Raw genomic sequence first — 18,056 nt, forward strand, 5'->3', positions numbered from 1 at the left:
GGAGCCAATCTGATTTGAACTCCCAACCTTCTGCTTTGGAGTCAGACGCGCTACCATTGCGCCACAGAGTGACACGAAGCTGTTTGGTGTAATTTGTGGCCACATACTCTGTCCATGTGTGTCACGTACTCAGATGTTTCTGTACTCTCACCTTGACAAAGAGTCCAAGCTCTGTTGAGCCATGTATTCCTTTAACTCTCAGCAGTGATGATTTCATGAGATTCTTTATCAGTAAAATTGTTTCTATCAGAGAGAAGATTAATGATTAAAAGATTAATGGACAGTCCTTTGTCCTCACATACGGTGGTCAGTTGGTTAATCTACAATCCAGGATGTGAGATGGTGATCTACGCCTTTTAAATTGACATAATTTAAAAGGCTGCTTCTCTCCTCTCAGGCTTATTGCAGCCTTATCTTAGCCTTATTGCAGTGTTCCTCTCTCCTCTCAGGCTTATTCCAGGCTGCTTCTCTCCTCTCAGCCTTAATCCAGGCTGCTTCTCTCCTCTCAGGCTTATTGCAGCCTTATCTTAGCCTTATTGCAGGCTGCCTCTCTCCTCTCAGGCTTATTGCAGCCTTATCTAAGCCTTATTGCAGGCTGCTTCTCTCCTCTCAGGCTTATTTCAGGCTGCCTCTCTCCTCTCAGCCTTAATCCAGGCTGCTTCTCTCCTCTCAGCCTTAAATCCAGGCTGCTTCTCTCCTCTCAGGCTTATTGCAGCCTTATCTTAGCCTTATTGCAGGCTGCCTCTCTCCTCTCAGGCTTATTGCAGCCTTATCTTAGCCTTATTGCAGGCTGCTTCTCTCCTCTCAGGCTTATTTCAGGCTGCCTCTCTCCTCTCAGCCTTAATCCAGGCTGCTTCTCTCCTCTCAGCCTTAAATCCAGGCTGCTTCTCTCCTCTCAGCCTTAATCCAGGCTGCTTCTCTCCTCTCAGGCTTATTGCAGCCTTATCTTAGCCTTATTGCAGGCTGCCTCTCTCCTCTCAGGCTTATTGCAGCCTTATCTTAGCCTTATTGCAGGCTGCCTCTCTCCTCTCAGGCTTATTGCAGCCTTATCTTAGCCTTAAATCCAGGCTGCTTCTCTCCTCTCAGCCTTATTTCAGGCTGCCTCTCTCCTCTCAGCCTTAATCCAGGCTGCCTCTCTCCTCTCAGGCTTATTGCAGCCTTATCTTAGCCTTATTGCAGGCTGCTTCTCTCCTCTCAGCCTTAAATCCAGGCTGCTTCTCTCCTCTCAGGCTTATTGCAGCCTTATCTTAGCCTTATTGCAGTGTTCTTGGCCTTATCGCAGACATATTTTATCTTTACCTCTTAGCCTCAGCCAGAAAAGAAATCAAGAAACAAAAATACAACAAAACCCAAAGACGTGACAGTATATTCTCTCCTCTTATGAGTCTTCTCTTCCTTTATCTTAACGGTCTCTTGTTCACCCTCATAGCTTTTTCGGCCTTTCCTTGTGTCTTCCTTTTAAACTGTAATTATTATTGTTTATTCACAAGTTTGATCATTGTTGTTGATGAAAAGTTGATGCCAATCTCGTTCATCACTTAATATAAAGATATTCCTGAAGAACAGCTCCTTCCATTTTCCTCCACTGGATGCTTTTCAACCTCTGGCAACATAACTTATACCTTTGGTGACACTTTGCCGCCTTGTTTATTCACCTTGAACCAGTCTATAGGAAATTAACTGATTTTTTTGTAGCTTTTTGTGAGTTTATCACAATAATTTACACAACAAATATCTGTTTGAAGAGTTTCAGTCAGGATTCAGAGTGCATCATAGCACAGAAACAGCACTGGTGAAAGTTCCCAATGATCTCCTCTTAGCCTCTGATAGCGGACTTGTTTCTTGTCCTGTTGGATCTCAGAGCTGCATTTGATACGATCGATCACAGCATTCTGTTACAGAGACTTGAACATGTTATTGGGATTAAAGGTCTGTGATGATCAGCAGGAAAACAAAGCTGACACAAAAGTGGGTGGACTAAAGGGACAGAAGTGTTCAGTGGGGGGGTCAGAGATGGTGGAAAACAGAAACACCGGTGGGAACTTTCATAATGAGGAAACTCAGCAGCTGCCGTCAGCGTCTGCTGAAAGTTAAAAGTTGCTGAGGAAGTTGAAGTGTTTCAGTTGGCAGAGACTGGAGCAGGACAGCAGGTCTGAAACATGGATGGTCCTCTCAGTGGGGGGTTTGTTTTATCTTTCAGCAGGAGGTGGCTCAAAAAGGCAGATTTAAAGCAGCAGAATGCAACAACTTTGTTCCACAGAACATGAACTAATTCTTTGTCTGATGTGTAGAATTATTCATCATGATGAACACCTCACAGGCTCCATATTTCACACTTGGTGCTTACTTTGATGCTGGACTTTTGAAGTACTTTTATTTCATATTCATCCTGTCGTTATATCTTCTGATAGTTGGTTCTAACGTTGTGCTCATCGTGGTTATCAGTGTGAACCGGAGCCTCCATGAACCTATGTACCTGTTTCTGTGCAGCCTGTTTGTAAATGAACTGTATGGTAGTTCAGGGCTGTTTCCATTCCTGCTGATTCAGATCCTCTCTGACCTTCACACTGTTTCTGCTCCTCTCTGCTTCCTGCAGCTTTTTATTGTCCATTCTTACGGAGCCGTAGAGTTTTTGAACCTAGCTGTCATGTCTTATGACAGATATCTTGCCATCTGTTATCCTCTGCAGTACAACTCACGTATGACACCTAAAAAGATTGCCGTTCTCATCTCTGTGACGTGGATATATCCTCTTTTGGGTTTGGTTGTCTCTTTATCTCTGATTACACCTTTGCAGCTTTGTGGGAACCAGATTAACAAAGTTTACTGTGATATGCACTCTGTGGTTAAGCTGGCATGCTCTGACACAACTCTAATCAATGCATATGGGCTCATTGCTACTTTTGGCACAATCATTGTTGCTTTATTCTTAATTCTTTACACTTACATTAAGATTTTTCTTGTATGTTTCTCAGGATCCAAACAGACCCGACAGAAAGCAGTCAGCACCTGCACGCCTCACCTGGCTTCGGTCTTGAACTTTTCCTTTGCTGGCAGCTTTGAAATATCACAGAGCAGATTTAACATGAGTCATGTACCGAAGGTGTTGCGCATTTTTCTGTCCTTATATTTCTTCACGGTTCAGCCTCTTTTTAATCCTGTGATGTATGGTCTGAACATGTCCAAGATCCGGAATATATGTAAGAGCCTGATTCTGAACATAAAGTCCTGAAACAAGTTGCCTTTTTTTCCATCGGAAAATATTTCCACTGTGTTCATATTTTACTGAAGATATCCAGAATATGGCCACTTTGTTTTGAACTGTCTCCCTTAAAATGCATTAATGTCGGAGCTTCGATTGTCACAATGTGGCAGAAAAACGTTGAAACAACAGATGTGCACGAAACGGTCAGATGCTGTCGTATCTTTCCAGTCAGTTATTTTATGTCCACAAGTGCTGCACATCTTCTATAGATTCTCATTTCGACACTAAAGACAGACTATCTGTGTGCACGTGTGCACGTGTGCACGTGTGTTTGTGTGTTGGAGAAGAGTGAAGTACCACAAAACAAAATGGAGACAATGACTATGTGATCGGTGAAGTCACAAAATGTCTGTCATGACCATTTGGTCTGCAACGTCACAAAATGGCATCCGTACCCAAAGAAAACAACAATGGCGGACATGTTGTCCACATGTTGTCAGGGTTCGGGCGCCACCAAGTGCAAGCTTCACGTGACAAGGAAAACCTATTCAGAGTGGGATGTTTAAGTCTGTGAGTCCAGTTCTGGTTAACAGAACTGTTCTTGTGTGATTTGTTTAGAATGTTTGAAATGTTACTCCCTCTGCAACTCGAGCTCTCTCTGAAGAATCTCTGCTGTAAGCTTGCTGTGGTTTGACCGAGTCGTGCAGGCTCTGTGTTATAATAATATTAGAGTTCTTCACTGAGGATGATGAGAAAAGGAAAGTTGGTTATAGTGTGTTAGGCCGAGAGACAGAAATTGTCACCTAAAAATTAGGGCCGGGACTTTAACGCGTTAATTAAGATTAATTAATTACACACATGCGTTAAAAAATGAACCATTTTAATCGCACTTATTTTTGCACCGCGGAATCTTTCTCACTGGATGTGTTTCAGGCACACCGATTATACTGGAGCACCAACTAACGTTCATGACTTCAGCCATGGGCGGCGCCAGGGCAGGGCTTGTGTTGCCCTGGTAACCACAAGGTAACCATAAAACCTGGGCTGCAAGTCTTTTCAACAAGATCTCACACTGAAAAAAAAGTGTCATAAATTTCTCTGGCACGCAGCTATCGCTATGGAAACGGCAGGAAAAAAAGCACGTCTCACATCAGTCTGAGCAGAGCAACAAGTGACACTAATAATATTATCAATGACAGACCCGTCCAACCCCCCGGGTCGCAGGAATGGGGGGGGGGCTCTGATCAAACCAATGAGTCCAACAGCGCCTCCACATCAGGCAGCTGCGATGACAGCTGTCACTCACATGGCTCATGTGAGCGCGCTTTGAGTGCTCGGCACAAAACCCGGCGGATTGTCGCGTGCTGCCGGCTTCGTGCTGTTCCTGTTGCGGTCTTGTTGCCAGACTAACATACTTAATTGGTCCGGGCTGTGGTTTCACTCTTGGCTGTTGTGTGGTGGACTTTGTGGCTTTTGGACAAATGAACTATGAAGCACACAGTCTCTCTCTCTGTGTGTTTCTAGCTGTGGGAGGGTGTTATTTTATTGAATATATATTCACATTCAAATCATGGAAATGATTTGAGCCGCGGGATAGGCTCCAGCCCACCCGCTACCCGATTAACGGATCGACGGTATAGAAAATGGATGGATGGATGGATTTGAGCCGCACCGCAGTTGAACCAGAAAAAATATTCTGGCGCCGCCACTGACTTCAGACACCAACAAACCACAGGGAACAAAAGTCAAACATGAAGAAGAAGCTGATGAGAGCGCTTTGTTTGGCCCTGTGGATGGAGATCATTTATGAAAACAGCCCCGCAGATGTGGGCCGTGCAGGCGCCCCGTGCGCAGAGGCTGCCGGTTCGACTCCTGCATCAGACGGTCTTTCCCTGCGCGTCATTCCCTCTCTCAGCTGTCTGTCTCGTCCTTTAAAGGCATTCTTTTTTTTTTTTTAAACAGAGGATGGATGGAAGCATAACAGCACTATTGGTTAAGTACCACCGTGAAAAAAATAAACTATGTTTTTTATTGCTTAAGCTCATGTATTCAGTCATTATTCTGTGGTATACTAAAATATATGTTAAAAAAACTGTTTTCAGGTCAGATATTTATATGCGATTAAAAATGCGATTAATTTAGATTAATTACAAAGCCTCTAATTAATTGGATAATTTTTTTTTAATTGAGTCCCGGCCCTACTAAAAATGAATGAAGGCCATTTTTTAAAATCCAAATTCAAGAAGGAGAGGTCTTCCCTGAACAGCGCCAAGCTAACACGGGAGGCTGCAGGAGAACACTTAGTGTACAGCGCCAAGCTAACACGGGAGGCTGCAGGAGACAACTTAGTGTACAGCGCCAAGCTAACACGGGAGGCTGCAGGAGACAACTTAGTGTACAGCGCCAAGCTAACACGGGAGGCTGCAGGAGAACACTTAGTGTACAGCGCCAAGCTAACACGGGAGGCTGCAGGAGAACACTTAGCGTACAGCGCCAAGCTAACACGGGAGGCTGCAGGAGACAACTTAGTGTACAGCGCCAAGCTAACACGGGAGGCTGCAGGAGACAACTTAGCGAACAGCGCCAAGCTAACACGGGAGGCTGCAGGAGACAACTTAGTGTACAGTGCCAAGCTAACACGGGAGGCTGCAGGAGAACACTTAGCGTACAGCGCCAAGCTAACACGGGAGGCTGCAGGAGACAACTTAGTGTACAGCGCCAAGCTAACACGGGAGGCTGCAGGAGACAACTTAGTGTACAGCGCCAAGCTAACACGGGAGGCTGCAGGAGACAACTTAGCGTACAGCGCCAAGCTAACACGGGAGGCTGCAGGAGACAACTTAGCGTACAGCGCCAAGCTAACACGGGAGGCTGCAGGAGACAACTTAGTGTACAGCGCCAAGCTAACACGGGAGGCTGCAGGAGACAACTTAGCGTACAGCGCCAAGCTAACACGGGAGGCTGCAGGAGACAACTTAGTGTACAGCGCCAAGCTAACACGGGAGGCTGCAGGAGACAACTTAGCGTACAGCGCCAAGCTAACACGGGAGGCTGCAGGAGACAACTTAGTGTACAGCGCCAAGCTAACACGGGAGGCTGCAGGAGACAACTTAGCGCACAGCGCCAAGCTAACACGGGAGGCTGCAGGAGACAACTTAGTGTACAGCGCCAAGCTAACACGGGAGGCTGCAGGAGACAACTTAGTGTACAGCGCCAAGCTAACACAGGAGGCTGCAGGAGAACACTTAGTGTACAGCACCAAGCTAACACGGGAGGCTGCAGGAGACAACTTAGTGTACAGCGCCAAGCTAACACGGGAGGCTGCAGGAGAACACTTAGTGTACAGCGCCAAGCTAACACGGGAGGCTGCAGGAGACAACTTAGCGTACAGCGCCAAGCTAACACGGGAGGCGGCAGGAGACAACTTAGCGTACAGCGCCAAGCTAACACGGGAGGCTGCAGGAGACAACTTAGTGTACAGCGCCAAGCTAACACGGGAGGCGGCAGGAGACAACTTAGCGTACAGCGCCAAGCTAACACGGGAGGCTACAGGAGACAACTTAGCGTACAGCGCCAAGCTAACACGGGAGGCTGCAGGAGACAACTTAGCGTACAACGCCAAGCTAACACGGGAGGCTGCAGGAGACAACTTAGCGTACAGCGCCAAGCTAACACGGGAGGCTGCAGGAGACAACTTAGCGTACAGCGCCAAGCTAACACGGGAGGCTGCAGGAGACAACTTAGTGTACAGCACCAAGCTAACACAGGAGGCTGCAGGAGACAACTTAGTGTACAGCGCCAAGCTAACACGGGAGGCTGCAGGAGACAACTTAGCGTACAGCGCCAAGCTAACACAGGAGGCTGCAGGAGACAACTTAGCGTACAGCGCCAAGCTAACACGGGAGGCTACAGGAGGCAACTTAGCGTACAGCGCCAAGCTAACACGGGAGGCTGCAGGAGACAACTTAGCGTACAGCACCAAGCTAACACGGGAGGCTGCAGGAGACAACTTAGTGTACAGTGCCAAGCTAACACGGGAGGCTACAGGAGACAACTTAGCGTACAGCGCCAAGCTAACACGGGAGGCTGCAGGAGACAACTTAGCGTACAGCGCCAAGCTAACACAGGAGGCTGCAGGAGACAACCATAAACTGATACCCAAAACTTATCAGCAGACCCTTCTGCAGGCTCCTCAATCTTTCCTAAAGCCTTTGATAACTTCAAGCCTAACCTCAGGCTCTCAGTCAGTGGGTCCACATGATGAGATTAACTGGATTATAGCTACAGTTGGGTCCTTATCTGAGGGTAATTATCCTTGGATATATGGCGCTGAATGAATGGAATCACTGGCCCAAAGCAGGTCATACCCCGGTACCATAGGTGGCGCTGTCCCCATTTCAGCTATCGCTAATAGAGCCACTTCCTGTTGACGTCTTCACCGCCAACAGCAACAAACTCAGGCATTCAGAAAGATGGCGAACGCAGAGCGAGATGAAGCTGCGTCCCTCTCCATCTGTGATGAGCTGGTTATGGAACAGAGATGCACAACGTTCTCCATCGCCTTGTTTCTTTCTTTCTGACAACAACAGGAATATCGTCTCCTTCCGGGTGAAAAAATCTGGAGCATGCTCAGAACGCTCGATCCGATCCGCTGTCGCCTACGTGCACGTTCAGTGCACGTTTGGATCGAGTTATCTCGGGGTCTTAATCCGACCCGTTTATAGTCAGATTAAGCTTGTTACATGAGCTGAATAACTCAGTTTTATTGTAATTCAGCCTTTAATCCGACCCGATGGCGCTCATTAACCTCTGACTCCTCTCACTTTTCTTCCCTTTGGCCCCTGAAGCCTTATGGCAGCCTATTTTCTTCCTGTTTATGCCTTGTGTCGCTCATCTTATCTTCCTTATCTTCCTTTCTATTCCTTTAAGCCTTCTGCAGGCTCATCATTCTTGCCACAGAATCTCATCCCTCTCTTCTTGCCTTTTGTCTTCCCTTTCACGCAGTTTTCAGCCCCTAAACCTTATTTCAGGCTCTCATGCATCTGTTCCTGCATTTCACAAGTCTCTCCTTTATTAGATTTATCGCAGGCTCATAAAGGCTTAAACTCATCACGTGTTCTTCCATCTGTTTGTTGTCCTTTATGATAAGCCCAGAAACCTCTTTTCATGACGGCACCTTGCAGATCTGAGTGTTTCTAAGTATAAACTGACTTTGAATAGTCACAGTAAACGTTTGTATTTCACGCTGACTTGCATATTCATGTCTTTCTGATGTCAGTTTACTGCAGGAGACAGTGGAACCAGGAAAGACTCGGTCAGTCCTGTGATGATTGCATCATATTCCTTCTGTGAGGAGCTTAAAAGAGGCAGAGCTGCACTGTGGCTGGGAGGAAATGATTCACCTCCAGCAGAGTCAGCTGTTGCTATAAAGACGTTCAGCTGGAGCTTTGCTGCATTTGTACGATAATAATAATCAACACTTTGTTCCTTACAGCTGCTGTTTCAGGTCATTCCCACAGACAGTCCTTTGTGAGCTGACCTGAAGCGACTCAGAATAATGCTGAATGACACCACGGCTGCATATTTCACACTCGCTGCTTACTTTGACACCAGAGGCTTCAGATATTTACTTTTCTTTGTTGTCATGTTCTTATACGTCTTCATCATCTGTGCTAACGTTGTGCTCATCGTGGTTATCAGTGTGAACCGGAGCCTCCATGAACCTATGTACCTGTTTCTGTGCAGCCTGTTTGTAAATGAGCTGTATGGTAGTTCAGGGCTGTTTCCATTCCTGCTGATTCAGATCCTCTCTGACCTTCACACTGTTTCTGCTCCTCTCTGCTTCCTGCAGGTCTTCTGTTTGTATTCTTATGCAAGTGTGCAGCTCAGTAATCTATCCATCATGTCTTATGACAGATATCTGGCCATCTGCTTTCCTCTTCAGTATAACACTCTGATGACTTCTGGGAAGACTGCCAGGCTGGTTTTCATCATGTGGTTTTACCCTTTTCTTGCTATCGTGGTGCTGGTATCGATGACTGCGGCTTTGCAGCTGTGTGGAAACATCATTAACAGAGTTTTCTGTGACAACTACTCCATCGTGAAGCTGGCCTGCTCGGATTTCACCGTCATCAACATCTACGGGCTTATCATCATGTGCATTTTAGTGATTTTTCCTGCAGTTCTGATCGTTTACAGTTACACGAGGATCCTCAAAGTGTGCTACTGTGGATCCAAACAGACCCGACAGAAAGCTGTCAGAACCTGCACTCCTCACCTGGCTTCTCTGCTCAACTTCTCCTTCGGTTGCTGCTTTGAAATATTACAGAGCAGGTTCGATTTGAGCAGCGTTCCCAGCGTGCTGCGCATTGTTCTATCGGTGTATTATCTGACCTGCCAGCCGCTCTTTAACCCGCTGCTTTACGGACTGAACATGTCTAAAATACGCACTTTATGTAAAAGTCTGCTGAAAACAGAAGGTCTGGCATCATTTTTAAAGCTTAATCAATGAAGAGGATCAAAAGGATGAAGCACAGAAAGGAGTTTTCTCAGTTTGATTCTGTTAGTTGTGCAGTTATATCTGTGTAATAAACACAAACTGTGTCCTCTGTTCTATGATTAAAGTCACTTTCACATGTGAAACTGATCCTCAGATAGTCAGGGACCCTTTGGGTTTCTGCCTTTTCATAATGTAGATTTCATTATAAAGCCAGGAACCGGTTTATAAAGCCAGGAACTGGTTTATAAAGCCAGGAACCGGTTTATAAAGCCAGGAACTGGTTTCTAAAGCCAGGAACTGGTTTCTAAAGCCAGGAACTGGTTTATAAAGCCAGGAACTGTTTTATAAAGCCAGGAACTGGTTTATAAAGCCAGGAATCGGTTTATAAAGCCAGGAACTGGTTAATAAAGCCAGGAACTGGTTTATAAAGCCAGGAACTGGTTTTATAAAGCCAGGAACTGGTTTATAAAGCCAGGAACTGTTTTATAAAGCCAGGAACTGGTTTATAAAGCCAGGAACTGGTTTCTAAAGCCAGGAACTGGTTTATAAAGCCAGGAACTGGTTTATAAAGCCAGGAACTGTTTTATAAAGCCAGGAACTGGTTTCTAAAGCCAGGAACTGGTTTATAAAGCCAGGAACTGGTTTATAAAGCCAGGAACTGGTTTTATAAAGCCAGGAACTGGTTAATAAAGCCAGGAACTGGTTTATAAAGCCAGGAACTGCTTTATAAAGCCAGGAACTGCTTTATAAAGCCAGGAACTGGTTAATAAAGCTGGTTTTCCTTGATGATATTTTGTGAGACGCTGTCTTGACAAAAATAAAGTCACAGATGTCGTAATGACAAAAACTGCCAGGAATGACCGTCCATCCATTGCTTTAGTGGGACAGATTCATGATCATTACATGGAAACATTACATGGAAGTTGCGAGCAGCGGGGAGAGCCCCCCCCCCCCCCCCCATCTGGAGCAGCACAAGCAGGCCAGATGACAGCCCAGGCCCAGTCACACACTTACCCATACATCCACACATGTCCTCCCTCCCCCAACTCTGGGGTGTGGCGCACACCAGGGGGGGGCAACAATCCCCTGTGGGCAGCCTACAGACCCAAAGAGCCCCGCCCACCAGATGCCACTCAGTGCAACCACCCCCCAAGACCTAATGTGTGTGTTTGATAAGTAGTGATGTCTAAGGTGTAATTAAAACAGGGGGAACTGCAGAGTGCAGCCAAGGGGACCACCTCCGTGGCCCCATCCACTACACCCCACCGAACCCTTCATGTGTGAGTGTGTGCTGTGTACAGGAGCCAGAAGGGGGGGGGGGTCTGGGGATATATAGGGGGAGAGGGCAGCCAGGGACTGGCTGCAATAGGCACCCCCGCTACCTGGGAGCCAACCCAGGGCAGGAGGGCCTGATGTCCACCAGGCTCGGGGCCTGCAGCGTATTCAGGGAGCCCCTGTACCCCCAGAAGTTACCCACCCCGCCCCGGAGGACCTCTACAAAAAACAAACAAACAACAACAAAAAACAAACAAACAAACAAACAAACAAACAAACCACGCAGTCACACCAGTCACAGCAGCCCCGGGCCTGAGACCCACCACCAATCAGGCCCCCCCAACAGGGGAAAAGCACCCCCCCACCGCACGCCCCAACACCCTAAAAAAAAAGCAACCGCCTGCGGACACATCGGAGGACCCAGAGCAACCAGCTCAGGAACTGCACCAACCCACCCATACTGTGGCGTGTCCCAGCCCCCCCAGGCACAGGCATCATTGTTATTGTTTAGTGCTTTTCTTTTATTTGTTTGTTTTTACCCCCCCCCCCCCCCCCCCCCGCTTGTCTCCAGCCTTTGATAAAAGCATAGTTTTAATGTCAGTTTGATGCGAGCAGTCTGCCAAAACAATGCTGCTAATCAGGAAAAACTCCTTCATAAGAAGTGTAACGAGGAAGAAAACAATGAGTTCAGAGTGTTGACTCAGCATTTATACGATGTTCTGAGCAAACAAATTCAACAAAGGTCCGTCTCACAACTTCCAGAGAAATCTGCGGCTCACGGTGTGGTGGCAGGAAGTCCAGCAGACCTCCAGGCTCCAGTGGGGGGTGCAGGTGTTTTGGTGGAAAAAGGGGACCCGCCTTATATCACAGACTGTTGCGGCTGATCGAAGTCAACCGTCCCAGAGGAGAAGCAGAGCGCCACACTGCCTCCTACTGGGGACACTGAGTAGGATGGTTTATAAGGTGAAAGTTCAGGTGTTTTTCATGCTGCTTTTTGTCCCCTCAGAGGTTGAGAAACAACAGTTTTTAGCAGATTTCGGGTCACACCTTCAGGTCCAAACTTTTTCACTGAGTTTGCTTTTAAATTTCAGCAGTTTTACTCGTGTGAGAAACATTTCGACCTGGAATTTAACATCTAAGCTGTGAAATAAATCTTTCATCATCATCGGTTAATCAACACTTTCAGATATTCTCCACAAGCTTTGTTTCTACGTTTCTTCACAGAAACACGGTTCAGATGCTGTGGTTCTGCACATCGGTCCTTTATGGTGGAGCTGTGGAGATTAACCAGCTGTGTTCATGGTTAGTTCCACCAGAGATTTTTACATATGAGTCGAACTTTACTCAGGAACAGCTGAGATACTGAGCAGCTGCCGGCCTTTAACAGATTATCATTATATAGTAAGAGCCGGAAACCTGCTGCTCAGCTGTAAAACAGTCATCATAGAGAGGGCTTTACAGACAGATATTATATACAATATAAGTTCCATCACCAGGTGCTGAGAGGGGGGAATAAAAGACTTTCATGGCAGAAAGCTAAGATTTTATCATCTGAATTCAGTAAACTGAAAAGCCTCTTTGTGACCTTCATCAAGGTTACGGAGGATTTACAGGGATGAACAGGACATTTTGGGCTTTCTTTATGAACTTTGCTCTTTAGTTTTTCACATTAATCTTCTGAGCTTGATTAAAGTTTGTTTGTCTTGCCAAACTGTTGCAGTGAACTCATCCTTCTTCTCCCTCTGGATGCTTCACCGGAGCGTAAACACAAAGTCCAGCGGTTAGCATGAGGCCAGCGGAGCCTCCTCCCTTCGGCCCTGAGCTGCAGAGTTCCCTAATTGGCCTGTTAGTGCCGAGCGTCCACACAGACATCCTCTGAGGTCCGTGTTGTGCTGCAGATGATGAGGCTGATACAGAGAGGAGCTCCACCAGGGCTCATTAGCGTGAGCCGACACAGTAAACATGATGCAATCACACCGCTGCCCTCCACTGTGACCCTGGAACCACTCCAAGAGGCAACATTAGACACGTTTTAAGGTGCTGTAGCTGCTAAATGACTGCCAAAGAAGGGAGTCACAGACATCTCCACACAGTCGGGCCTTAATTCAGTTCAATTCAGTTCAGTTTATTCATAAAGCGCCAAATCACAGCAGACATCCTCTCAGATACAGTCCAATTCAAGGCAGTTAAAGTCCAGCTGAGTGTAAAACAGCGGTCAGATGGTTGTGTTCCTGCAGCCTCTGAAATGTTTGCAGCTCAGTTTAAAGCGGGTGGGATGAGAAGCAACACCTTTAAATGAGGGTCAGAAAAGAGTGAAATCATCTCGGGCTCCTGCTCAGGAGTTGGGGCAGGATGGGGGGGGATTAACAGGCGTTTTAGGGCATGTCTGCACTGATACTGTGCTGCTTAGTCATGGTTAAGAGGTGAGTTGGAAGGAAAAGCAGCTGATTTATTCTAAATTCAGCCCTCAGCTTTGGTCACAAGCAGAAACCAAACAAAGGAGAATAAAAGCAGCTAAAATAAAGCAATAAGTAAGAAATGTGTAACTGGCCCACGGTGATTCTGTTTTACAGCCATCTTTCTGCACTTTATGACCGATCACGGTGTTGTTGTTGGGCTAATCCTCTTCTTCAAACTCACTGTGAAACCTCTGCCTGTTTCTAATCTTCAAAGCTTCTCCCCCTTGAACAATCAAATCTTTTATATCAGTGACATAACCACACAGCTGCAGCTGTTTCTTAGTTTTGCCCACAGTTTTTGGCTGGGACAGCGGCAGGAAAGGTGCATAGAGTATGTTTAAGGACCACAGAGTATCTTTTAGGACCACAGAGTATCTTTAAGGACCACAGAGTATCTTTTAGGGCCACAGGGTATCTTTAAGGACCACAGAGTATCTTTAAGGACCACAGAGTATCTTTAAGGACCACAGAATATCTTTAAGGACCACAGAGTATGTTTAAGGACCACAGAGTATATTTTAGGACCACAGAGTATCTTTAAGGACCACAGAGTATCTTTAAGGACCACAGAGTATCTTTTAGGGCCACAGAGTATCTTTTAGGACCACAGAGTATCTTTAAGGACCACAGAGTATCTTTTAGGGCCACAGAGTATCTTTAAGGACCACAGAGTATCTTTAAGGACAACAGAGTATCTTTAAGGACCACAGAGTATCTTTAAGGACAACAGAGTATCTTTAAGGACCACAGAGTATCTTTTAGGGCCACAGAGTATCTTTTAGGCCCACAGAGTATCTTTAAGGACCACAGAGTATCTTTTAGGGCCACAGAGTATCTTTAAGGACCACAGAGTATCTTTTAGGGCCACAGAGTATCTTTTAGGGCCACAGAGTATCTTTAAGGACCACAGAGTATCTTTAAGGACCACAGAATATCTTTAAGGACCACAGAGTATGTTTAAGGACCACAGAGTATCTTTTAGGACCACAGAGTATCTTTAAGGACCACAGAGTATCTTTTAGGACCACAGAGTATCTTTAAGGACCACAGAGTATCTTTAAGGACCACAGAGTATCTTTAAGGACCACAGAGTATCTTTAAGGACCACAGAGTATCTTTAAGGACAACAGAGTATCTTTAAGGACCACAGAGTATCTTTTAGGGCCACAGAGTATCTTTAAGGACCACAGAGTATCTTTAAGGACCACAGAGTATCTTTAAGGACAACAGAGTATCTTTAAGGACCACAGAGTATCTTTTAGGGCCACAGAGTATCTTTTAGGCCCACAGAGTATCTTTTAGGACCACAGAGTATCTTTAAGGACCACAGAGTATCTTTAAGGACCACAGAGTATCTTTAAGGACCACAGAGTATCTTTAAGGACAACAGAGTATCTTTAAGGACCACAGAGTATCTTTTAGGGCCACAGAGTATCTTTTAGGCCCACAGAGTATCTTTAAGGACCACAGAGTATCTTTTAGGGCCACAGAGTATCTTTAAGGACCACAGAGTATCTTTTAGGGCCACAGAGTATCTTTTAGGGCCACAGAGTATCTTTAAGGACCACAGAGTATCTTTAAGGACCACAGAATATCTTTAAGGACCACAGAGTATGTTTAAGGACCACAGAGTATCTTTTAGGACCACATAGTATCTTTAAGGACCACAGAGTATCTTTTAGGGCCACAGAGTATCTTTAAGGACCACAGAGTATCTTTTAGGGCCACAGAGTATCTTTTAGGACCACAGAGTATCTTTTAGGACCACAGAGTATCTTTAAGGACAACAGAGTATGTTTAAGGACCACAGAGTATCTTTTAGGACCACAGAGTATCTTTAAGGACCACAGAGTATCTTTTAGGGCCACAGAGTATCTTTAAGGACCACAGAGTATCTTTTAGGGCCACAGAGTATCTTTTAGGACCACAGAGTATCTTTAAGGACCACAGAGTATCTTTAAGGACCACAGAATATCTTTAAGGACCACAGAGTATCTTTAAGGACCACAGAGTATCTTTAAGGACCACAGAGTATCTTTAAGGACAACAGAGTATCTTTAAGGACCACAGAGTATCTTTTAGGGCCACAGAGTATCTTTTAGGCCCACAGAGTATCTTTAAGGACCACAGAGTATCTTTTAGGCCCACAGAGTATCTTCTAGGACCACAGAGTATCTTTTAGGGCTACAGAGTACCTTTTAGGGCCACAGAGTACCTTTTAGGCCCACAGAGTATCTTTTAGGACCACAGAGTATCTTTTAGGACCACAGAGTATGTTTTAGGACCACAGAGTATGTTTTAGGGCCACAGAGTATCTTTAAGGACCACAGAGTATCTTTAAGGACCACAGAGTATGTTTTAGGCCCACAGAGTATCTTTAAGGACCACAGAGTATCTTTTAGGACCACAGAGTATCTTTAAGGACCACAGAGTATCTTTTAGGGCCACAGAGTATCTTTTAGGACCACAGAGTATGTTTTAGGACCACAGAGTATGTTTTAGGCCCACAGAGTATCTTTAAGGACCACAGAGTATCTTTTAGGACCACAGAGTATCTTTTAGGGCCACAGAGTACCTTTTAGGGCCACAGAGTACCTTTTAGGCCCACAGAGTATCTTTTAGGACCACAGAGTATGTTTTAGGACCACAGAGTATGTTTTAGGGCCACAGAGTATCTTTTAGGACCACAGAGTATCTTTTAGGACCACAGAGTATCTTTAAGGACCACAGAGTATCTTTAAGGACCACAGAATATCTTTAAGGACCACAGAGTATCTTTAAGGACCACAGAGTATCTTTAAGGACCACAGAGTATCTTTAAGGACAACAGAGTATCTTTAAGGACCACAGAGTATCTTTTAGGGCCACAGAGTATCTTTTAGGCCCACAGAGTATCTTTAAGGACCACAGAGTATTTTTTAGGACCACAGAGTATCTTTTAGGGCCACAGAGTACCTTTTAGGGCCACAGAGTACCTTTTAGGCCCACAGAGTATCTTTTAGGACCACAGAGTATGTTTTAGGACCACAGAGTATGTTTTAGGGCCACAGAGTATCTTTAAGGACCACAGAGTATATTTTAGGACCACAGAGTATCTTTAAGGACCACAGAGTATCTTTTAGGCCCACAGAGTATCTTTTAGGACCACAGAGTATCTTTTAGGGCCACAGAGTACCTTTTAGGGCCACAGAGTACCTTTTAGGCCCACAGAGTATCTTTTAGGACCACAGAGTATGTTTTAGGACCACAGAGTATGTTTTAGGGCCACAGAGTATCTTTAAGGACCACAGAGTATCTTTAAGGACCACAGAGTATGTTTTAGGCCCACAGAGTATCTTTAAGGACCACAGAGTATCTTTTAGGACCACAGAGTATCTTTAAGGACCACAGAGTATCTTTTAGGGCCACAGAGTATCTTTAAGGACCACAGAGTATCTTTTAGGGCCACAGAGTATCTTTTAGGACCACAGAGTATCTTTAAGGACCACAGAATATCTTTAAGGACCACAGAGTATCTTTAAGGACCACAGAGTATCTTTAAGGACCACAGAGTATCTTTAAGGACCACAGAGTATCTTTTAGGACCACAGAGTATCTTTAAGGACCACAGAGTATCTTTAAGGACCACAGAGTATCTTTAAGGACCACAGAGTATCTTTAAGGACAACAGAGTATCTTTTAGGGCCACAGAGTATCTTTTAGGGCCACAGAGTATCTTTTAGGCCCACAGAGTATCTTTAAGGACCACAGAGTATCTTTAAGGACCACAGAGTATCTTTTAAGACCACAGAGTATGTTTTAAGACCACAGAGTATGTTTTAGGACCACAGAGTATGTTTTAGGGCCACAGAGTATGTTTAAGGACCACAGAGTATCTTTAGGGACCACAGAGTATCTTTTAGGGCCACAGAGTGTCTTTTAGGGCCACAGAGTATCTTTTAGGGCCACAGAGTATCTTTTAGGCCCACAGAGTATCTTTTAGGCCCACAGAGTATCTTTTAGGACCACAGAGTATCTTTAAGGGCCACAGAGTATCTTTTAGGACCACAGAGTATCTTTTAGGCCCACAGAGTATCTTTTAGGCCCACAGAGTATCTTTTAGGGCCACAGAGCATCTTTTAGGCCCACAGAGTATCTTTAAGGCCCACAGAGTATCTTTTAGGCCCACAGAGTATCTTTTAGGACCACAGAGTATCTTTTAGGCCCACAGAGTATCTTTTAGGCCCACAGAGTATCTTTAAGGACCACAGAGTATCTTTTAGGCCCACAGAGTATCTTTAAGGACCACAGAGTATCTTTAAGGACCACAGAGTATCCTTTAGGACCACAGAGTATGTTTTAGGACCACAGAGTATCTTTAAGGACCACAGAGTATCTTTTAGGCCCACAGAGTATCTTTAAGGACCACAGAGTATCTTTAAGGACCACAGAGTATCTTTAAGGACCACAGAGTATATTTTAGGACCACAGAGTATCTTTTAGGACCACAGAGTATCTTTTAGGACCACAGAGTATGTTTTAGGCCCACAGAGTATATTTTAGGACCACAGAGTATCTTTTAGGACCACAGAGTATCTTTTAGGACCACAGAGTATCTTTTAGGACCACCCAAACACAG

The 18,056-nt window shown here is 45.4% G+C and overlaps 2 protein-coding genes across 2 annotated transcripts; both read left to right on the forward strand.

Moving 5' to 3' along the window:
- The first annotated feature begins 2,302 nt into the window (after positions 1-2,302).
- Positions 2,303-3,232, forward strand: LOC140314499 (olfactory receptor 4B13-like). The gene has a single exon (XM_072392722.1). It carries the CDS (start codon positions 2,303-2,305, stop codon positions 3,230-3,232), a length of 930 nt encoding a protein of 309 aa, XP_072248823.1.
- A 5,530-nt stretch (positions 3,233-8,762) lies between these two features.
- Positions 8,763-9,716, forward strand: LOC140314515 (olfactory receptor 11A1-like). Its single transcript, XM_072392739.1, has one exon. The coding sequence runs from the start codon at positions 8,763-8,765 to the stop codon at positions 9,714-9,716; it is 954 nt and encodes a 317-aa protein (XP_072248840.1).
- The last annotated feature ends 8,340 nt before the right edge of the window (positions 9,717-18,056 follow it).

Source organism: Leuresthes tenuis, unplaced genomic scaffold (genome assembly GCF_036924035.1).
Source record: "Leuresthes tenuis unplaced genomic scaffold, fLeuTen1.0.hap1 SCAF_9, whole genome shotgun sequence".
NCBI classification, from domain to species: domain Eukaryota; kingdom Metazoa; phylum Chordata; class Actinopteri; order Atheriniformes; family Atherinopsidae; genus Leuresthes; species Leuresthes tenuis.

Excerpts from the sequence above, each read along its gene's own strand:
- LOC140314499 (XM_072392722.1), top strand. The coding sequence starts at position 2,303 with ATGATGAACACCTCACAGGCTCCATATTTCACACTTGGTGCTTACTTT.
- LOC140314515 (XM_072392739.1), top strand. The coding sequence starts at position 8,763 with ATGCTGAATGACACCACGGCTGCATATTTCACACTCGCTGCTTACTTT.